A 24,612-nucleotide genomic window follows, 5' to 3' on the forward strand; every position below is an offset into this window, starting at 1 on the left:
CGACACTTCACGTGGCCTCAGGGTGCACATAGCCTGGCACAAGCGTCGTGGTGACGTCACCGCCACTTAGTGGTGAATGGCGGTTGTTGTGGTTGTTGTTGTGAGTGTGTAGTGGGGAGTGATAGTGTAGTGGTTAGCGCTACGCTGCGCTATGAACCTGGCGACCCGGGTTCGATTCCCGCTCACGGCCAACACCAGTGACGATTATCTGAACCGGTCCCGGGCCTCCCCTAGGTCGACTCAGCCTCAAATGAGTACCTGGTGCGGTGGATAAAAACATCGCCACTGGGGAGACAAAGGCGGTCGGGCGTGGTGCTAGCCACCCACTCCCTCGTGTATCGTTCCGGCCTTCATAGGTGCTCGCTAACAGCACTTGCCCCTACAGTCTGTTAAGGCTATACGGGGGATCTTTGTCTTTGTTGTCACTGTGTGTGTCACTCACAGTGGTTTTCCGCATCCGCAATCTGGTGCTGGAATCGTCAGGGATCTCCAGCATCGTGTCGAGATCTGAGATACAAAACAGAAAGACCCACAGAGACACACAGACTCACTCACACAGAGACCCACAGACTCACTCACACAGAGACCCACAGACTCACACAGAGACCCACAGACTCACTCACACAGAGACCCACAGACTCACTCACACAGAGACCCACAGACTCACTCACGCAGAGAACCACAGACTCACTCACACAGAGACCCACAGACTCACTCACACAGAGACCCACAGACTCACTCACACAGAGACCCACAGACTCACACAGAGACCCACAGACTCACTCACACAGAGACCCACAGACTCACTCACACAGAGACCCACAGACTCACTCACGCAGAGAACCACAGACTCACTCACACAGAGACCCACAGACTCACTCACACAGAGACCCACAGACTCACTCACACAGAGACCCACAGACTCACTCACAAAGAGACCCACAGACTCACTCACACAGAGACCCACAGACTCACTCACACAGAGACCCACAGACTCACTCACACAGAGACCCACAGACTCACTCACACAGAGACCCACAGACTCACTCACACAGAGACCCACAGACTCACTCACACAGAGACCCACAGACTCACCACACAGAGACCCACAGACTCACTCACACAGAGAGCCACAGACTCACTCACACAGAGACCCACAGACTCACTCACACAGAGACCCACAGACTCACTCACGCAGAGACCCACAGACTCACTCACGCAGAGACCCACAGACTCACTCACACAGAGACCCACAGACTCACTCACACAGAGACCCACTCACACAGAGACCCACAGACTCACTCACACAGAGACCCGCAGACTCACTCACACAGAGACCCACAGACTCACTCACACAGAGACCCGCAGACTCACTCACACAGAGGCCCACAGACTCACCACTCACACAGAGACCCACAGACTCACTCACACAGAGACCCACAGACTCACACAGAGACCCACAGACTCACTCACACAGAGACCTACACACTCACTCACACAGAGACCCACAGACTCACTCACACAGAGACCCACAGACTAACTCACACAGAGACCCACAGACTCACTCACACAGAGACCCACAGACTCACTCACACAGAGACCCACAGACTCACTCACACAGAGACCCACAGACTCACTCACACAGAGACCCACAGACTCACTCACACAGAGACCCACAGACTAACTCACACAGAGACCCACAGACTCACTCACACAGAGACCCACAGACTCACTCATACAGAGACCCACAGACTCACTCACACAGAGACCCACAGACTCACACAGAGACCCACAGACTCACTCACACAGAGACCCACAGACTCACTCACACAGAGACCCACAGCCTCACACAGAGACCCACAGACTCACTCACACAGAGACCCACAGACTCACTCACACAGAGACCCACAGACTCACTCACACGCAGAGACCCACAGACTCACTCACGCAGAGACCCACAGACTCACTCACGCAGAGACCCACAGACTCACTCACGCAGAGACCCACAGACTCACCACTCACACAGAGACCCACAGACTCACCACTCACACAGAGACCCACAGACTCACTCACACAGAGACCCACAGACTCACTCACACAGAGACCCACAGACTCACTCACGCAGAGACCCACAGACTCACCACTCACACAGAGACCCACAGACTCACCACTCACACAGAGACCCACAGACTCACCACTCACACAGAGACCCACAGACTCACTCACACAGAGACCCACAGACTCACTCACGCAGAGACCCACAGACTCACCACTCACACAGAGACCCACAGACTCACCACTCACACAGAGACCCACAGACTCACTCACACAGAGACCCACAGACTCACTCACACAGAGACCCACAGACTCACTCACACAGAGACCCACAGACTCACTCACACAGAGACCCACAGAGACCCACAGACTCACCACTCACACAGAGACCCACAGACTCACTCACACAGAGACCCACAGACTCACTCACACAGAGACCCACAGACTCACTCACACAGAGACCCACAGACTCACTCACACAGAGACCCACAGACTCACTCACACAGAGACCCGCAGACTCACTCATACAGAGACCCACAGACTCACTCACACAGAGACCCACACTCACCACACAGAGACCCACAGACTCACCACTCACACAGAGACCCACAGACTCACTCACACAGAGACCCACAGACTCACTCACACAAAGACCCACAGACTCACCACTCACACAGAGACCCACAGACTCACTCACACAGAGACCCACAGACTCACACAGAGACCCACAGACTCACTCACACAGAGACCCACAGACTCACCACTCACACAAAGACCCACAGACTCACCACTCACACAGAGACCCACAGACTCACTCACACAGAGACCCACAGACTCACCACTCACACAGAGACCCACAGACTCACTCACACAGAGACCCACAGACTCACTCACACAGAGACCCACAGACTCACTCACACAGAGACCCACAGACTCACTCACACAGAGACCCGCAGACTCACTCATACAGAGACCCACAGACTCACCACTCACACAGAGACCCACAGACTCACTCACACAGAGACCCACAGACTCACTCACACAGAGACCCACAGACTTACTCACACAGAGACCCACAGACTCACTCACACAGAGTCCCACAGACTCACTCACACAGAGACCCACAGACTCACTCACTCAGAGACCCACAGACTCACTCACACAGAGACCCACAGACTCACTCACACAGAGACCCACAGACTCACTCACACAGAGACCCACAGACTAACTCACGCAGAGACCCACAGACTCACTCACACAGAGACCCACAGACTCACACAGAGACCCACAGACTCACTCACACAGAGACCCACAGACTCACTCACACAGAGACCCACAGACTCACTCACGCAGAGACCCACAGACTCACCACTCACACAGAGACCCACAGACTCACTCACACAGAGACCCACAGACTCACTCACACAAAGACCCACAGACTCACCACTCACACAGAGACCCACAGACTCACTCACGCAGAGCCCCACAGACTCACCACTCACACAGAGACCCACAGACTCACTCACACAGAGACCCACAGACTCACTCACACAGAGACCCACAGACTCACTCACGCAGAGACCCACAGACTCACCACTCACACAGAGACCCACAGACTCACTCACGCAGAGCCCCACAGACTCACCACTCACACAGAGACCCACAGACTCACTCACACAGAGACCCACAGACTCACTCACACAAAGACCCACAGACTCACCACTCACACAGAGACCCACAGACTCACTCACACAGAGACCCACAGACTCACACAGAGACCCACAGACTCACTCACACAGAGACCCACAGACTCACCACTCACACAAAGACCCACAGACTCACCACTCACACAGAGACCCACAGACTCACTCACACAGAGACCCACAGACTCACCACTCACACAGAGACCCACAGACTCACCACTCACACAGAGACCCACAGACTCACTCACACAGAGACCCACAGACTCACTCACGCAGAGACCCACAGACTCACTCACGCAGAGACCCACAGACTCACTCACGCAGAGACCCACAGACTCACTCACACAGAGACCCGCAGACTCACTCACACAGAGACCCACAGACTCACTCACGCAGAGACCCACAGACTCACTCACACAGAGACCCACAGACTCACTCACACAGAGACCCACAGACTCACACAGAGACCCACAGACTCACTCACACAGAGACCCACAGACTCACTCACACAGAGACCCACAGCCTCACACAGAGACCCACAGACTCACTCACGCAGAGACCCACAGACTCACTCACACAGAGACCCACAGACTCACTCACGCAGAGACCCACAGACTCACTCACACAGAGACCCACAGACTCACACAGAGACCCACAGACTCACACACAGAGACCCACAGACTCACCACTCACACAGAGACCCACAGACTCACCACTCACACAGAGACCCACAGACTCACCACTCACACAGAGACCCACAGACTCACCACTCACACAGAGACCCACAGACTCACTCACACAGAGACCCACAGACTCACTCACACAGAGACCTACAGACTCACTCACACAGGGACCCACAGACTCACTCACACAGAGACCCACAGACTCACTCACACAGAGACCCACAGACTCACTCACAGAGACCCACAGACTCACTCGCACAGAGACCCACAGACTCACTCGCACAGAGACCCACAGACTCACTCACACAGAGACCCACAGACTCATCACACAGAGACCCACAGACTCACTCACACAGAGACCCACAGACTCACCACTCACACAGAGACCCACAGACTCACCACTCACACAGAGACCCACAGACTCACTCACACAGAGACCCACAGACTCACCACTCACACAGAGACCCACAGACTCACTCACACAGAGACCCACAGACTCACTCACACAGAGACCCACAGACTCACTCACACAGAGACCCACAGACTCACTCACACAGAGACCCACAGACTCACTCAGACAGAGACCCACAGACTCACTCACACAGAGACCCGCAGACTCACTCACACAGAGACCCACAGACTCACTCACAGAGACCCACAGACTCACTCACACAGAGACCCAGACTCACTCACACAGAGACCCACAGACTCACTCACACAGAGACCCAGACTCACTCACACAGAGACCCACAGACTCACTCACAGAGACCCACAGACTCACACAGAGACCCACAGACTGTCTCTCCGTGTCTTTCTCCGTGTCTTTCTCCGTGTCTCTCTCCGTGTCTCTCTCCGTGTCTCTCTCTCTGTCTGTGTCTCTCTGTCTGTGTCTCTCTGTCTGTGCCTCTCTCTGTGCCTCTCTGTGTGCCTCTCTCTGTCCGTGTCTCTCTGTCCGTGTGTCTCTGTCTGTGTCTCTCTGTCTCTGTGTCTCTCTGTCTCTGTGTCTCTCTGTCTCTGTGTCTCTCTGTCTCTGTGTCTCTCTGTCTCTGTGTCTCTCTGTCTCTCTGTCTCTGTGTCTCTCTCTGTCTCTGTGTCTCTCTCTGTCTCTGTGTCTCTCTCTGTCTGTGTGTCTCTCTCTGTCTGTGTGTCTCTCTCTGTCTGTGTGTCTCTCTCTGTCTGTGTCTCTCTGTCTGTGTCTCTCTGTCTGTGTCTCTCTGTCTGTGTCTCTCTGTCTGTGTCTCTCTGTCTGTGTCTCTCTGTCTGTGTCTCTCTGTCTGTGTCTCTCTGTCTGTGTCTCTCTGTCTGTGTCTCTCTGTCTGTGTCTCTCTGTCTGTGTCTCTGTCTGTGTCTCTTTCTGTGTCTCTTTCTGTGTCTCTCTGTCTGTGTCTCTCTGTCTGTGTCTCTCTGTCTGTGTCTCTCTGTCCGTGTCTGTCTGTGTCTCTCTGTCTGTGTCTCTCTGTCTGTGTCTCTGTCTGTGTCTATCTGTCTGTGTCTATCTGTCTGTGTCTCTTTGTCTGTGCCTCTCTCTCTCTGTGTCTCTCTCTCTCTGTGTCTCTCTGTCTCTGTCTCTCTGTCTCTGTCTGTGTCTCTGTCTGTGTCTCTGTCTGTGTCTCTCTGTCTCTCTGTCTGTGTCTCTGTCTGTGTCTCTGTGTGTCTCTGTGTGTCTCTCTGTCTCTCTGTCTCTGTGTGTCTGTGTCTCTGTCTCTGTGTCTATTACTCTGTGTCTGTGTCTCTCTGTCCGTGTCTCTCTGTCTGTGTCTCTCTGTCTCTCTGTCTGTGTCTCTCTGTCTCTGTCTCTCTCTGTCTGTGTCTCTGTCTCTATGTGTGTCTCTGTCTCTCTGTCTCTGTGTGTCTGTCTCTGTGTCTCTGTGTGTCTCTCTGTCTCTGTGTCTCTCTGTCTCTATGTGTGTCTCTCTGTCTCTATGTGTGTCTCTGTGTGTGTCTCTCTGTCTCTATGTGTGTCTCTCTGTGTGTCTCTGTGTCTCTGTCTCTCTGTCCCTGTGTCTCTCTGTCTCAGTGTCTCTATGTGTGTCTCTCTGTCTCTGTCTGTGTCTCTCTGTCTCTGTGTCTCTCTGTCTGTGTCTGTCTCTATGTGTGTCTCTGTCTCTCTGTGTCTCTGTGTGTGTGTCTCTGTGTGTGTCTCTCTGTGCATCAGCCAGTCATCTCAGCCAGTCATCTCAGTCAGTCGACCCGTGGCACCTGCTGGGTCTGCCCCGTGACCTCCTGCCAGCGGGCATTCGACACTTCACGTGGCCTCAGGGTGCACATAGCCTGGCACAAGCGTCGTGGTGACGTCACCGCCACTTAGTGGCGAATGGCGGTTGTTGTTGTTGTTGTTGTGTCTCTGTGTGGGTGTCTCTGTGTCTCTGTCTCTATGTCTCTGTGTCTGTCTCTATGTGTGTCTCTGTCTCTATGTGTGTCTCTGTCTCTATGTGTGTCTCTCTGTCTCTATGTGTGTCTCTCTGTCTCTATGTGTGTCTCTCTGTCTCTGTGTCTGTGTCTCTGTGTGTCTCTGTGTGTCTCTGTGTGTCTCTCTGTGTCTCTCTGTGTCTCTCTGTGTCTCTCTGTCTGTCTCTATGTGTGTCTCTCTGTCTCTATGTGTGTCTCTCTGTCTCTGTGTCTCTGTGTCTCTGTGTCTCTGTGTGTCTCTCTGTGTGTCTCTCTGTCTCTCTGTCTCTGTGTCTCTGTGTCTCTGTCTGTGTCTCTGTCTGTGTCTCTGTCTGTGTCTGTCTCTATGTGTGTCTCTCTGTCTCTATGTGTGTCTCTGTGTGTGTCTCTCTGTCTCTATGTGTGTCTCTCTGTGTGTCTCTCTGTGTCTCTCTGTGTCTCTCTGTGTCTCTCTGTGTATCTCTGTGTCTCTGTGTGTCTCTCTGTGTCTCTGTGTGTCTCTCTGTGTCTCTGTGTGTCTCTGTGTGTCTCTGTGTGTCTCTCTGTGTCTCTCTGTGTCTCTCTGTCTCTGTGTCTCTGTCTGTGTCTCTGTCTCTATGTGTGTCTCTGTGTGTCTCTCTGTCTCTCTGTCTCTGTGTCTCTGTGTCTCTGTCTGTGTCTCTGTGTCTCTGTCTGTGTCTCTGTCTCTATGTGTGTCTCTCTGTCTCTATGTGTGTCTCTCTGTCTCTGTGTCTCTGTGTCTCTGTGTCTGCCACTCACCCTTGAGCTGTGTCCGGACTCTGCGCGCCGTGCTGGTGATGGAGAACATCACGTCGTCCAGTTGCTTGCGGTCGGCTGGACATCAACAACAACAACAACAAGATCAACAACATTCATGTCAACAACATCAACAACAACATCAACAACAACATCAACAACATCATTCATGTCAACAACATCAACAACAACATCAACAACAACAACAACATCAACAACAACATTCATGTCAACAACATCAACAACAACATCATCATTCATGTAACAACATCAACAATATCAACAACATTCATGTCAACAACATCAACAACAACATCAACAACATCAACATTCATGTAACAACATCAACAATATCAACAACATTCATGTCAACAACATCAACAACAACATCAACAACAACATCAACAACAACATTCATGTCAACAACATCAACAACAACATCAACAACAACATCAACAACAACAACATTCATGTCAACAACATCAACAACAACATCAACATTCATGTAACAATATCAACAACATTCATGTCAACAACATCAACAACAACATCAACAACAACATCATCAACAACATTCATGTCAACAACATCAACAACAACATCAACAACAACATCATCATTCATGTAACAACATCAACAATATCAACAACATTCATGTCAACAACATCAACAACAACATCAACAACATCAACATTCATGTAACAACATCAACAATATCAACAACATTCATGTCAACAACATCAACAACAACATCAACAACAACATCAACAACAACATTCATGTAACAACATCATCAACAACATTCATGTAACAACATCATCAACAACATTCATGTAACAACATCATCAACAACAACATCAACATTCATGTCAACAACATCAACAACAACATCAACAACAACATCAACATTCATGTAACAACATCAACAATATCAACAACATGCATGTCAACAACATCAACAACAACATCAACAACATCAACAACAACATCAACATTCATGTAACAACATCAACAATATCAACAACATTCATGTCAACAACATCAACAACAACATCAACAACATCAACAATATCAACAACATTCATGTCAACAACATCAACAACAACAACATTCATGTCAACAACATCAACAACAACATCAACAACATCAACAACAACATTTACATTCATGTAACAACATCAACATTCATGTAACAACATCAACAACATCAACAACAACATCAACATTCATGTAACAACATCATCAACATCAACATTCATGTAACAACATCAACAACATCAACATTCATGTAACAACATCAACAACATCAACATTCATGTAACAACATCGACAACATCAACATCATCAACATTCATGTAACAACATCAACAACATCAACATTCATGTAACAACATCAACAACAACATCAACAACAACATCAACATTCATGTAACAACATCAACAACATCAACATTCATGTAACAACATCAACATTCATGTAACAACATCGACAACATCAACATTCATGTCAACAACATCAACAACCATACTCTTTGGTTCTATTCGGTAAAGTCACGTAGGTAAATAATAAAACAACAATAATCACAATTTTGTATTATTTACCTACGTGACTTTACCGAATAGAACCAAAGAGTATGGATCCTTGCAGTCACGGAAGCTTCAAATCTAGAACATCAACAACATCGACAACATTCATGTAACAACATCAACAACAACATCAACAACAACATCAACATTCATGTAACAACATCAACAACAACATCAACAACATCGACAACATTCATGTAACAACATCAACAACAACATCAACAACATTCATGTAACAACATCAACAACAACATCAACATTCATGTAACAACATCAACAACAACAACAATATCAACAACATTCATGTCAACAACATTCATGTAACAACATCAACATTCATGTAACAACATCATCTACAAGAACAACAACATTAATGTCAACAACATCAACAACATCAACAACAACATCAACATTCATGTAACATCAACATTCATGTAACAACATCGTCAACAACAACATCAACATTCATGTAACAACATCTACAAGATCAACAACATTCGTGTCAACAACATCAACAACAACATCAACAACAACAACATCAACATTCATGTAACAACATCATCAACAACATCAACATTCATGTTAACAACATCATCTACAAGATCAACAACATTCGTGTCAACAACATCAACAACAACATCAACAACAACATCAACATTCATGTAACAACATCAACATTCATGTAACAACATCAACAACAACATCAACATCATCAACATTCATGTAACAACATCAACAACAACATCATCAACAACAACATCAACATTCATGTAACAACATCATCAACATTCATGTAACAACATCAACAACAACAACATCAACATCATCAACATTCATGTAACAACATCAACAACAACATCATCAACAACATCAACATTCATGTAACAACATCATCAACAACATCAACATTCATGTAACAACATCATCAACAACATCAACATTCATGTAACAACATCACCAACATCAACATTCATGTAACAACATCATCAACAACATTCATGTTAACAACATCATCTACAAGAACAACAACGTTCGTGTCAACAACATCAACAACAACATTCATGTAACAACATCAACAACATTCATGTAACAACATCAACATTCATGTAACAACATCATCAACAACATAAACATTCATGTTAACAACATCATCTACAAGATCAACAACAACATTCATGTAACAACATCAACAACATCATCAACAACATCAACATTCATGTAACATCATCAACAACAACATCAACATTCATGTTAACAACATCATCTACAAGATCAACAACAACATTCGTGTCAACAACATCAACAACAACATTAATGTAACAACATCAACAACATTCATGTAACAACATCAACAACAACATTCATGTATCAACATCAACATTCATGTAACAACATCATCAACAACATCAACATTCATGTTAACAACATCATCTACAAGATCAACATTCATGTAACAACATCATCTACAACAACAACAACATTCGTGTCAACAACATCAACAACATCAACATTCATGTTAACAACATCATCTACAAGATCAACAACAACAACATTCATGTTAACAACATCATCTACAAGATCAACAACATTCGTGTCAACAACATCAACATCAACATTCATGTAACAACAACAACAACAACATTCATGTTAACAACATCATCTACAAGATCAACAACAACGTTCGTGTCAACAACATCATCAACAACATCAAAATTCATGTAACAACATCAACAACATCATCAACAACAACATCAAAATTCATGTAACAACATCATCAACATCATCAACAACAACATTCATGTTAACAACATCATCTACAAGATCAACAACAACATTCATGTCAACAACATCAACAACAACAACATCAACAACAACATCAACATTCATGTCAACAACATCAACAACAACATCAACATTCATGTTAACAACATCAACAACATCATCAACAACAACATTCATGTTAACAACATCATCAACAACATCATCAACAACAACATTCATGTAACAACATCATCAACAACATCATCAACAACATTCATGTAACAACATCATCTACAAGATCAACAACAACATTCGTGTCAACAACATCAACAACAACATTCATGTAACAACATCATCAACAACATCATCAACAACATTCATGTAACAACATCATCTACAAGATCAACAACAACGTTCGTGTCAACAACATCAACAACAACATTCATGTTAACAACATCATCAACAACAACATCAACATTCATGTAAACATCCTCAACATCATCAACAACAACAACATTCATGTTAACAACATCATCTACAAGATCAACAACAACATTCGTGTCAACAACATCAACAACAAACACAGTCATGTCAAAAACATCAACAACATTCACGTCAACAACAACAACCACAACAACATTAATAACATCATCAACAACGTGATCACTGTCATTGACACTGCATACATTGAATATGAATGTAGTGTATAGTGGTGTAGTGTATAGTGTAGTGTATAGTAGTGTAGTGTGTAGTATTGTATAGTAGTGTAGTGTATAGTAGCGTAGTGTATAGTGGTGTAGTGTATAGTGTAGTTTATAGTGGTGTAGTGTATAGTGTAGTGTATAGTGTAAAGTGGTGTAGTGTATAGTGGTGTAGTGTATAGTGGTGTAGTGTATAGTGGTCTAGTGTATAGTGGTGTAGTGTATAGTGGTGTAGTGTATAGTAGTGTAGTGTATAGTGTAGTTTATAGTGTAGTGTAAAGTGGTGTAGTGTATAGTGGTGTAGTGTAAAGTGGTGTAGTGTATACTAGTGTAGTGTATACTAGTGTAGTGTATAGTTGTGTAGTGTATAGTTGTGTAGTGTATAGTGTAGTGTATAGTGGTGGTGTAAAGTGGTGTAGTGTATAGTGTAGTTTATAGTGGTGTAGTGTAAAGTGGTGTAGTGTAAAGTGTAGTGTATAGTGGTGTAGTGTATAGTGTAGTGTATAGTAGTGTAGTGTATAGTGGTGTAGTGTAGTTTATAGTGGTGTAGTGTATAGTGGTGTAGTGTATAGTGTAGTGTATAGTGGTGGTGTAAAGTGGTGTAGTGTAAAGTGGTGTAGTGTATAGTGTATAGTAGTGTAGTGTATAGTGGTGTAGTGTAGTTTATAGTGGTGTAGTGTATAGTGCAGTGTATAGTGGTGTAGTGTATAGTAGTGTAGTTCATAGTGGTGTAGTGTATAGTGGTGTAGTGTATAGTGTAGTGTATAGTGGTGTAGTGTATAGTGTAGTGTATAGTAGTGTAGTGTATAGTAGTGTAGTGTGTAGTATTGTATAGTAGTGTAGTGTATAGTAGTGTAGTGTGTAATAGTGTAGTGTATAGTAGTGTAGTGTGTAGTATTGTATAGTAGTGTAGTGTATAGTAGTGTAGTGTATAGTAGTGTAGTGTGTAGTATTGTATTGTAGTGTATAGTAGTGTAGTGTGTAGTATTGTATAGTAGTGTAGTGTATAGTGTAGTGTATGTGTAGTGTGTGTGTAGTGTGGTGTGTGGTGTAGTGTAGTGTGTGGTGTATAGTGTGTGTATAGTGTAGTGTATACTAGTGTAGTGTGTATAGTGTGTAGTGCAGTGTATAGTAGAGTAGTGTGTAGTAGTGTAGTGTATACTAGTGTAGTGTGTGTAGTATGTATACTAGTGTGTGGAGTGTGTGTATAGTGTGTGTAGTGTAGTGTGGTGTATAGTGTAGTGTATAGTGTAGTGTGTAGTGTAGTGTATAGTGTAGTGTATAGTGTAGTGTAGTGTGTAGTGTAGTGTGTAGTGTATAGTGTAGTGTAGTGTATAGTGTAGTGTGGTGTAGTGTGGTGTAGTGTAGGTAGTGAGGTGTAGTGTATAGTGTAGTGTATAGTGTAGTGTAGTGGGTGGTGTAGTGTATAGTGTAGTGTATAGTGTAGTGTATAGTGTAGTGAAGCTTCCTCACACTCGCGAGGTTCCACGTCGCTGAGGATGGCCAGGTGGAGCCTGTAGTCTAGTGTAGTATGTAGTGTAGTATGTAGTGTAGTAGTGTGTGTTTAGTGTGGTGTGTAGTGTAGTGTGTAGTGTATAGTGTAGTGTATAGTGTGTGTAGTGTGGTGTAGTGTGTAGTGTAGGTAGTGTGGTGTAGTGCATATTGTGGTGTAGTGTAGTGTATAGTGTAGTGTATAGTGTAGTGTATAGCATGTGTAGTGTAGTGTATAGTGTAGTGTATAGTGTAGTGTGTAGTGTAGTAGTGTGTGTGGTAGTGTGGTGTGTAGTGTAGTGTGTAGTGTAGTGTAGTAGCGTGTGTTTAGTGTGGTGTGTAGTGTAGTGTGTAGTTTAGTGTGTAGTGTAGAGTGTAGTTTATAGTGTAGTGTAGAGTGTAGTGTATAGTGTAGTGTATACTAGTGTAGTGTATACTAGTGTAGTGTATACTAGTGTAGTGTATAGTATAGTGTATAGTGTAGTGTATAGTGTATAGTATAGTGTGTAGTGTAGTGTATAGTGTAGGGTATAGTGTAGTGTATAGTGTATTGTAGGTAGTGTATAGTGTAGTGTATAGTGTAGTGTATAGTGTAGTGTATAGTGTAGTGTAGTGAAGCTTCCTCACACTCGCGAGGTTCCACATCACTGAGGATGGCCAGGTGGAGCCTGTAGTGTAGTAGTGTGTGTGGTAGTGTGTGTGTAGTGTATAGTGTAGTGTATAGTGTAGTGTATAGTGTATAGTGTAGTGTATAGTGTAGTGTATAGTGTAGTGTATAGTGTAGTGTATAGTGTAGTGTATAGTGTAGTGTAGTGTATAGTGTAGTGTATAGTGTAGTGTATAGTGTAGTGTATAGTGTAGTGTAGTGTATAGTGTAGTGTATAGTGTAGTGTATAGTGTATAGTGTAGTGAAGCTTCCTCACACTCGCAAGGTTCCACGTCGCTGAGGATGGCCAGGTGCAGCCTGTAGTGTAGTGTAGTATGTAGTGTATTAGTGTGTGTTTAGTGTGGTGTGTAGTGTAGTGTAGTATGTAGTGTATAGTGTGTAGTGTAGTGTATAGTGTGTAGTGTAGTATGTAGTGTAGTATGTAGTGTAGTATGTAGTGTAGTAGTGTACGTGTGTAGTGTAGTGTAGTGTGTGTAGTGTATAGTGTAGTGTGTAGTGTAGGTAGTGTAGTGTATAGTGTAGTGTATAGTGTAGTGTAGTTTCCTCACACTCGCGAGGTTCCACGTCGCTGAGGATGGCCAGGTGGAGCCTGTAGTGTAGTGTAGTATGTAGTGTAGTGTATAGTGTAGTGTATAGTGTGGTGTAGAGTGTAGTGTATAGTGTAGTGTATAGTGTGGTGTAGTGTATAGTGTAGTGTATAGTGTGGTGTAGTGTGTAGTGTGGTGTAGAGTGTATAGTGTATAGTGTAGTGTATAGTGTAGTGTATAGTGTAGTGTATAGTGTAGTGTATAGTGTAGTGTATAGTGTAGTGTATAGTGTATACTAGTGTAGTGTATAATGTAGTGTAGTTTCCTCACACTCGCGAGGTTCCACGTCACTGAGGATGGCCAGGTGCAGCCTGTAGTGTAGTATAGTAGTGTGTGTGTAGTGTATAGTGTAGTGTGTAGTGTAGTGTGTAGTGTAGTGTATAGTGTAGTGTGTAGTGTGTGTGTAGTGTAGTGTATAGTGTAGTGTATAGTGTAGTCTATAGTGTAGTGTATAGTGTGGTGTAGTGTGTAGTGTGTGTGTAGTGTGGTGTATAGTGTAGTGTATAGTGTAGTGTATAGTGTAGTGTATAGTGTAGTTTCCTCACACTCGCGAGGTTCCACGTCACTGAGGATGGCCAGGTGGAGCCTGTAGTGTAGTGTAGTATGTAGTGTAGTGTATAGTGTAGTATGTAGTGTGGTGTAGAGTGTAGTGTATAGTGTAGTGTATAGTGTGGTGTAGTGTGTAGTGTGGTGTAGAGTGTATAGTGTAGTGTATAGTGTAGTGTATAGTGTAGTGTATAGTGTATACTAGTGTAGTGTATAATGTAGTGTAGCTTCCTCACACTCGCGAGGTTCCACGTCACTGAGGATGGCCAGGTGGAGCCTGTGGTGTAGTGTAGTATGTAGTGTATAGTGTAGTGTATAGTGTAGTGAATACTAGTGTGTGTAGTGTGTAGTATATAGTGTAGTGTAGTGTGTAGTATATAGTGTAGTGTATAGTGTAGTGTATAGTATAGTGTATAGTGTAGTGTATAGTGTAGTGTATAGTGTAGTGTATAGTGTAGTGTATAGTGTAGTATGTAGTGTAGTGTATAGTGTGTAGTGTAGTGTATAGTGTGTAGTGTAGTGTATAGTGTAGTGTATAGTGTAGTGTACAGTGTAGTGTATAGTGTAGCTTCCTCACACTCGCGAGGTTCCACGTCGCTGAGGATGGCCAGGTGGAGCCTGTAGTGTAGTAGTGTATAGTGTAGTGTATAGTGTAGTGTATAGTGTAGTGTATAGTGTAGTGTATAGTGTAGTGTATAGTGTAGTGTGGTTTCCTCACACTCGCGAGGTTCCACGTCACTGAGGATGGCCAGGTGGAGCCTGTAGTGTAGTGTAGTAGTGTGTGTGGTAGTGTGTGTGGTAGTGTGTGTGTAGTGTATAGTGTAGTGTATAGTGTAGTGTATAGTGTAGTGTATAATGTAGTGTAGCTTCCTCACACTCGCGAGGTTCCACGTCACTGAGGATGGCCAGGTGGAGCCTGTGGTGTAGTGTAGTAGTGTGTGTGGTAGTGTGTGTGTAGTGTATAGTGTAGTGTATAGTGTAGTGTATAGTGTAGTGTATAATGTAGTGTAGCTTGCTCACACTCGCGAGGTTCCACGTCACTGAGGATGGCCAGGTGGAGCCTGTAGTGTGTATAGTGTAGTGTATAGTGTAGTGTATAGTGTAGTGTATAGTGTAGTGTATAGTGTAGTGTATAGTGTAGTGTATAGTGTATACTAGTGTAGTGTATAGTGTAGTGTATAGTGTAGTGTACAGTGTAGTGTACAGTGTAGTGTACAGTGTAGTGTATAGTGTAGTGTATAGTGTAGTGTATAGTGTAGTGTAGTTTCCTCACACTCGCGAGGTTCCACGTCACTGAGGATGGCCAGGTGGAGCCTGTAGTGTGTATAGTGTAGTGTATAGTGTAGTGTAGCTTGCTCACACTCGCGAGGTTCCACGTCACTGAGGATGGCCAGGTGGAGCCTGTAGTGTGTATAGTGTAGTGTATAGTGTAGTGTATAGTGTAGTGTATAGTGTAGTGTATAGTGTAGTGTATAGTAGTGCAGTGTAGTGTATAGTGTAGTGTATAGTGTAGTGTATAGTGTAGTGTAGCTTGCTCACACTCGCGAGGTTCCACGTCACTGAGGATGGCCAGGTGGAGCCTGTAGTGTGTATAGTGTAGTGTATAGTGTAGTGTATAGTGTAGTGTATAGTGTAGTGTATAGTGTAGTGTATAGTGTAGCTTCCTCACACTCGCGAGGTTCCACGTCACTGAGGATGGCCAGGTGCAGCCTGTAGTGTGTATAGTGTAGTGTATAGTGTAGTGTACAGTGTAGTGTATAGTGTAGTGTATAGTGTAGTGTAGTTTCCTCACACTCGCGAGGTTCCACGTCACTGAGGATGGCCAGGTGGAGCCTGTGGTGTAGTGTAGTAGTGTGTGTGGTAGTGTGTGTGGTAGTGTGTGTGGTAGTGTGTGTGTAGTGTATAGTGTAGTGTATAGTGTAGTGTATAATGTAGTGTAGCTTGCTCACACTCGCGAGGTTCCACGTCGCTGAGGATGGCCAGGTGGAGCCTGTGGTGTAGTGTAGTAGTGTGTGTGGTAGTGTGTGTGTAGTGTATAGTGTAGTGTATAGTGTAGTGTATACTAGTGTAGTGTATAGTGTAGTGTATAGTGTAGTGTATACTAGTGTAGTGTATAGTGTAGTGTAGTTTCCTCACACTCGCGAGGTTCCACGTCACTGAGGATGGCCAGGTGGAGCCTGTAGTGTGTATAGTGTAGTGTATAGTGTAGTGTAGCTTGCTCACACTCGCGAGGTTCCACGTCACTGAGGATGGCCAGGTGGAGCCTGTAGTGTAGTGTATAGTGTAGTGTATAGTGTAGTGTATAGTGTAGTGTATAGTGTAGTGTAGCTTGCTCACACTCGCGAGGTTCCACGTCACTGAGGATGGCCAGGTGGAGCCTGGAGTGTAGTGTATAGTGTAGTGTAGTGTATAGTGTAGTGTATAGTGTAGTGTATAGTGTAGTGTAGTTTGCTCACACTCGCGAGGTTCCACGTCACTGAGGATGGCCAGGTGGAGCCTGTAGTGTAGTGTATAGTGTAGTGTATAGTGTAGTGTAGTGTATAGTGTAGTGTATAGTGTAGTGTAGTTTCCTCACACTCGCGAGGTTCCACGTCACTGAGGATGGCCAGGTGGAGCCTGGAGTGTAGTGTAGTATGTAGTGTAGTAGTGTGTGTAGTGTATAGTGTAGTAGTGTGTGTGGTAGTGTGTGTAGTGTATAGTGTAGTGTATAGTGTAGTGTATAGTGTAGTGTATAGTGTAGTGTAGCTTGCTCACACTCGCGAGGTTCCACGTCACTGAGGATGGCCAGGTGGAGCCTCTTCACCTCCTGCACCGCCACGCCCAGCGAGTCCAGCTCCACGTTCGTCTCGTTCACCTAGCAAAGGCAAAGGTCCCCCGCGTAGCCTCTTACAGACCGCTGGGGCAAGTGCTGCTGTACACACACAGAGACAAAGATCCCCCGTGTAGCCTCCAGCAAGCTATCGGGGCAAGTGCTGTCAGTAGCGAGTAGCAGCACCTACACATACACACAGATAAAGCTCCCCCGTGTAGCCTCTAACAGGGGTGTAGGGCAAGTGCTGTTGTACACACACACACACACACAGACAAAGCTCCCCAAGGTAGCCTCCAGCAAGCTATCGGGGCAAGTGCTGTCAGTAGCGAGTAGCAGCACCTACACACACAGACAGACAAAGCTCCCCCGTGTAGCCTCTAACAGGGCTGTAGGGCAAGTGCTGTTGTACACACACACACACAGACAAAGCTCCCCAAGGTAGCCTCCAGCAGGCTATCAGGGCAAGTGCTGTCAGTAGCGAGTAGCAGCACCTACACACACAGACTGACAAAGATCCCCCAGGTAGCCTCTAACAGGGCTGTAGGGGCAAGTGCTGTTGTACACACACAAAGCTCCCCCAGGTAGCCTCTAACAGGGCTGTAGTGCAAGTGCTGTTGTACACACAAAGACAAAGGTCCCCCGTGTAGCCTCTAACAGGGCTGTAGGGGCAAGTGCTGTTAGCAGCAGCAGCGTCTATGAAGGCTACCCGGCACTGTGGCTACACACACAGAGGGGGTTGGTGGCCAACACCACCACGCCCGACCGCCTTTGTCTCCCCCAGCGCTGGCGATGTTTACTGCACTACACCACCGCTACACCGGGAAACTAATTTGAGGCTGAATCGACCTAGGGGAGGCCCAGGAACGGTTCAGAATCATCGCCGTCACTGTGGTGGTGGTGGTGGCTGTGAGCAGGAATCGAACTCGAGGCTCCGCAGGGTTTGTAGCGCAGCGTAGCGCTGACCGCTACAGCGACAGACACACAGACACACACACATAGACACACACACAACAACCGCCATTCGCCACTAAGTGGCGGTGACGTCACCACGACGCTTGTGCCAGGCTATGTGCACCCTGAGGCCACGTGAAGTGTCGAACGCCCGCTGGCAGGAGGTCACGGGGCAGACCCAGGTGCCACGGGTCGACTGACTGAGATGACTGGCTGATGCACCACCTGTGCCCCCTACTGTGCCAACCTGCTGTGCTTTAGCCACCCGGCGCTCCGCTCGCTGTTGTGAGCGTCGCTCCTCCGCCCTCCGTTGTTGTTGGAGGGCGACTGCCTCCAACTGCCCAGTAGCATCCTTCACGAGCCTCCTCCACAGAGGCCGATCTTGACACCGCTGGTACCAGTCATCGGCAAGTCCACTCAGCTCCACGTCCTCCTGTACCACATCACTCCATCTCTTCTCTAGCCCGTGCCGCGCCCGCTTAGCCCCCTCAATCCGGCCAAACAAAAGCTGTTTCGGCATGCGGTGGCTGGGCATGCGGGCTACATGACCCAGCCATCGCAGCCTTGCCTGCCGGAGGAGCTCACCGATGGGACCCTGCCCAGATCTTTCAAGGATTTGTGAGCTCCTCACACAATCCAGTCTGGTTAAACCCAGGATGGATCGTAGGCAGGCCAGCCTAAATGTTTCTAACCGGCGAAGATGTTCCACATTAGGGGGGTCCACGTTTCGCAAGCGTAGAGAAGGGAGGGAATGACCGTGGCCGAGAAGACCTGAAGCTTAGTGCGGAGCGACAGACCAGGTAGCTTCCACACAGCGTTACGCAACCGATGAAAAGATATTGCCACTCGACTGATTCGGAGTGAGACCTCTGCTGTTAAACTGGAGCCAGTCATAAGCACACTGCCCAGGTATGGGAAACTCTCCACTCTCTCCACAACTGCCCCATCACCGATTGGGAGTTGTGGGGGTGGAGTGTCCGATGGTACAAAATACCCAGGCAGGTGCTTAGTTTTGGTGGGGCTGATGGTAAGGCCCCACCTCTTAGTGGCACGCTCCAGTCTCAGCAGCAGCGTCTCCAACTCCTCCTCTGACTGAGCAGCTATTACCAAGTCATCAGCATACATAACGTGGTTGAGCAATAGGGAGCCATCCCTTGACCGCACCCGGGCATCGATTAGCCTCCCATTATATCTGTACCATATGGAGATTCCCCCGGTACAGCTATTGAAGGCTTCACGAACTACGTGGTCAAAATAGATGTTAAATAATGTGGGAGCCAGAGGACATCCCTGTCGCACCCCAAGGTGTACAGGGAATGGCTCTGACTCCCGGCCACGTAGTTTTACCCGGGCCCACTCACCATCATGAAGGTCCTTAATGATCGTGAGCAGAGGGTCAGGTACTGCAAAAGCACGAAGAACGACCCAGAGCCCAGGCCTACTGATGGTATCATAGGCCTTGACCAGGTCAATAAAGCAGAGATGTAGGTCTTGTTGGAATTCCCTACACCTCTGCTGTAGCAGACGGACAGAAAATATGGCATCTGTGCAGGACCGCCCTTTCCTGAAACCGCATTGGGGCTCCGCAAGCCTCTCCTCAGCGTGCCTGGTAAGGCGATGCTGAATAATCCTTGCCAGGACCTTTCCCGGCACACTGAGGAGTGAGATGCCCCTGTAGTTGTTACAGTCTGTGCGGTCCCCCTTCTTAAAAAGGGGGACCACCAGGGCATCCTTCCAATCCTGCGGAACCCGTCCAGTGGTCCAGACTGTTGTTATGATGTCATATAGGGCAGTCTGTGCACAAACGCCACCCTCCCTCAGCATTTCGCTTGGGAGATCATCTCTGCCCGCTGCCTTTCCTGGTCTCAGACTCCGGATCGCCTTCAATACTTCCTCAGCAGATGGCACCTCAGCCAGCCACTCACAGGGGCTGACTTCATCCAATATTTGAGGCACCGCAGCCTCAGCAGGGTCATCCTCACTTTGTGCCACGGTGTTTTCCTGGCTGAGGGATTTTCCCTCCCCGAGGACCTCACAGAAATGCTCAGCAAATCTGCGAACCTGTTCCTGGGGGTCGGAAATTGGATCACCGTTTTTTCCCCTAATGATGGTAATAGGTGTGGCGCTGCAGGTTACTTTTTTGATGGAGTTAAATAGAGATTTGTGATCACGGGCCACTGAGGCAGACTCCATCTCCTCAGCAACCCGCGACCACCACCCATCCTTGCAGTGCCTCACGGCTCTCACACACACACATAGACACACACACACACATAGACACACACACAGACACACACACATAGACACACACAGACACACAGACACACACACACATAGACACAGACACACATAGACACAAACACACACATAGACACACACACACATAGACACACACACACATAGACACACACAGACACAGACACACACACACACACAGACACACACACACAACAACAACCGCCATTCGCCACTAAGTGGCGGTGACGTCACCATGACGCTTGTGCCAGGCTATGTGCACCCTGAGGCCACGTGAAGTGTCGAACGCCCGCTGGCAGGAGGTCACGGGGCAGACCCAGCAGGTGCCACGGGTCGACTGACTGAGATGACTGGCTGATGCACCACCTGTGCCCCCTACTGTGCCAACCTGCTGTGCTTTAGCCACCCGGCGCTCCGCTCGTTGTTCTGAGCGTCGCTCCTCCGCCCTCTGTTGTTGTTGGAGGGCGACTGCCTCCAACTGCCCAGTAGCATCCTTCACGAGCCTCCTCCACAGAGGCCGATCTTGACACCGCTGGTACCGGTCATCGGCAAGTCCACCCAGCTCCACGTCCTCCTGTACCACATCACTCCATCTCTTTTCTAGCCCGTGCCGCGCCCGCTTAGCCCCCTCAATCCGGCCAAACAAAAGCTGTTTCGGCATGCAGTGGCTGGGCATGCGGGCTACATGACCCAGCCATCGCAGCCTTGCCCGCCGGAGGAGCTCACCAATGGGACCCTGCCCAGATCTTTCAAGGATTTGTGAGCTCCTCACACAATCCAGTCTGGTTAAACCCAGGATGGATCGTAGGCAGGCCAGCCTAAATGTTTCTAACCGGTGAAGATGTTCCATTAGGGGGGTCCACGTTTCGCAAGCGTAGAGAAGGGAGGGAATGCCCGTGGCCGAGAAGACCTGAAGCTTAGTGCGGAGCGACAGACCAGGTAGCTTCCACACAGCGTTACGCAACCGATGAAAAGATATTGCCGCTCGACTGATTCGGAGTGAGACCTCTGCTGTTAAACTGGAGCCAGTCATAAGCACACTGCCCAGGTATGGGAAACTCTCCACTCTCTCCACAACTGCCCCATCACCGATTGAAAGTTGTGGGGGTGGAGTGTCCGATGGTACAAAATACCCAGGCAGGTGCTTAGTTTTGGTGGGGCTGATGGTAAGGCCCCACCTCTTAGTGGCACGCTCCAGTCTCAGCAGCAGCGTCTCCAACTCCTCCTCTGACTGAGCAGCTATTACCAAATCATCAGCATACATAACGTGGTTGAGCAATAGGGAGCCATCCCTTGACCGCACCCGGGCATCGATCAGCCTCCCATTATATCTGTACCAGATGGAGATTCCCCGGGTACAGCTATTGAAGGCTTCACGAACTACGTGGTCAAAATAGATGTTAAATAATGTGGGAGCCAGAGGACATCCCTGTCGCACCCCAAGGTGTACAGGGAATGGCTCTGACTCCCGGCCACGTAGTTTTACCCGGGCCCGCTCACCATCATGAAGGTCCTAAATGATCGTGAGCAGAGGGTCAGGTACTCCAAAAGCACGAAGAACGACCCAGAGCCCAGGCCTACTGATGGTATCATAGGCCTTGACCAGGTCAATAAAGCAGAGATGTAGGTCTTGTTGGAATTCCCTACACCTCTGCTGTAGCAGACGGACAGAAAATATGGCATCTGTGCAGGACCGCCCTTTCCTGAAACCGCATTGGGGCTCCGTAAGCCTCTCCTCAGCATGCCTGGTAAGGCGATGTTGAATAATCCTTGCCAGGACCTTTCCCGGCACACTGAGGAGTGAGATGCCCCAGTAGTTGTTACAGTCTGTGCGGTCTCTTTAAGAAGGGCATCCTTCCAATCCTGCGGAACCCGTCCAGCGGTCCAGACTGTTGTTAAGATGTCATGTAGGGCAGTCTGTGCACAAACGCCACCCTCCCTCAGCTATTCGCTTGGGAGATCATCTCTGGCCGGTGCCTTTCCGGGTCCAGACTCTGGATCGCCTTTAGTACTTCCTCAACAGATGGCACCTCAGCCAGCCACTCACAGGGGGTGACTTCTTCCAATATTTGAGGCACCGCAGCCTCAGCAGGGTCAACCCCACTTTGTCACACGATGTTTTCCTGGCTGAGGGATTTCCCCTCCCCCAGGACCTCACAGAAATGCTCAGCAAATCTGCAAACCTGTTCCTGGGGGTCGGAGATTGGATCACCATTCTTTCCCCTAATAATGGTAATAGGTGTGGTGCTGCAGGTTACTTTTTTGATGGAGTTAAAGAGCGATTTGTGATCGCGGGCCACTGAGGTAGACTCCATTTCCTCAGCAACCCGCTACCACCACCCATCCTTGCAGCGCCTCACGGCTCTCCGAACCTCCGAGCGAAAGCTGCGGTAAGCCTCCTCATTCTCCGACGTGGGATGCTGTAGCCGATGAGAGTGGGCCTGTCGCTTTTTCTCAGCCAGCTTGAACACCTCCTCTGTCAGCCAGGGTCTCTGGGGAGGTCTGGACCGCATACCCAAAGCAGCCATTGAAGTTGCCTGAGTCAGTCCTAAACCTCGCCCATTTACCCTTGACATCTGGAGAAGTGGGGGACGATGCCAACCCCAGCCGCAAGCGATGATGAAATTCTCACTTGCAACTTCCATCAGCTAGCTGAGACCAGGCCACCTTAGGTTTGAATGGGGTCCTTGGTGTACACCCACCACCGGAGTGGAAGAATGGCAGGCGCATCTTACAGATGACAAGTCGATGGTCAGTAGGCAGATCAGCTCCACGGTAGGTCCTGGTGTCAAGGACATGGGCCCGCATCCGCTGGTCCGTCACTATGTAGTCCAGCAGATGTTCTTGCTTGGACCTGGCATGCATCCATGATGTTGTGTGGATGCGCCGATGCTGGAACAGCGTGTTGGTAATTTCAAGCCCATGGGCTGCACAAAAATCTAGCAGCCTCTTACTGTTGATATTGAGCTGATCTGGCCCATGCCCTCCAATCACTCCAGGCCAGGTGCCAGCATCATGACCAACTCGGGCATTGAAGTCACCGAACAAGATGACTCTATCCCGAGGGGCCACTTTAGCCAGCACCTGTGATAGGAGGTCATAGAAGGCATCTGACTCATCGGCCTTGCCTGCATCCCTCCACAGATGTTCGTCTTCAGTGGGGGCATAAGTAACCACGACCACCACTCCTCGCCTCCGGTTGATGGGAAGGCGAGCCCAAAGTAGCCTGGGGCTTACAGCTTCCCACGCCTCACCGCCACGCTCCCACGCCCCCTTCATTCTTTTGTTCAGAAGAAGAGCCACTCCCTGTTGTTTGGCAGTCTCCTGCCCCGAGTAGAGGGACTGTCCCCACCCCTCACGGTGGCAGGAGCCAGAGCCGGTCCACCGGACCTCCTGAATGCCGCAGAGACCCAGGCGGTACCGGTCCGGCTCCCGACAGAGGAGTGGCAGCCTCTCCTCCGCAGTGAGCGTTCGAATATTCCACGTGGCCATCCGTAGCGTGTGTGTGTGTGTGTGCGTCACCGTGCGCGTGACGCCGTGTGTCCCCGCGTCTCCTGAAGACGTCCGGAGTTCACGGACAAAGTGAAGGCGGAGACACGGGGACAGGAGGGAGACACGGGGACAGGAGGGAGACACGGGCACAGGAGGGAGACACGGGGACAAAGGAG

General features: G+C 47.9%; 1 protein-coding gene across 1 annotated transcript in view; it reads right to left on the reverse strand.

The window, feature by feature from the left end:
- Nucleotides 1-24,612, reverse strand: part of LOC116936890 (syntaxin-1A-like) — a 62,558-nt gene that overhangs the window by 28,385 nt on the left and 9,561 nt on the right. Inside the window, exons 3-5 of the mRNA XM_032944036.2 lie at nucleotides 17,680-17,779; nucleotides 7,589-7,663; nucleotides 443-507 (exon numbers count right to left, since the gene is read on the reverse strand). Of these exons, the coding sequence (XP_032799927.1) occupies nucleotides 443-507; nucleotides 7,589-7,663; nucleotides 17,680-17,779 (240 nt within the window). The remainder of the gene's footprint in view (nucleotides 1-442; nucleotides 508-7,588; nucleotides 7,664-17,679; nucleotides 17,780-24,612) is intronic.

Source organism: Petromyzon marinus, chromosome 84 (assembly GCF_048934315.1).
Source record: "Petromyzon marinus isolate PM22_M1 ecotype Great Lakes invasive population chromosome 84, UKy_Petmar_22M1.pri1.0, whole genome shotgun sequence".
In the NCBI taxonomy this organism is placed as follows: Eukaryota; Metazoa; Chordata; class Hyperoartia; order Petromyzontiformes; family Petromyzontidae; genus Petromyzon; species Petromyzon marinus.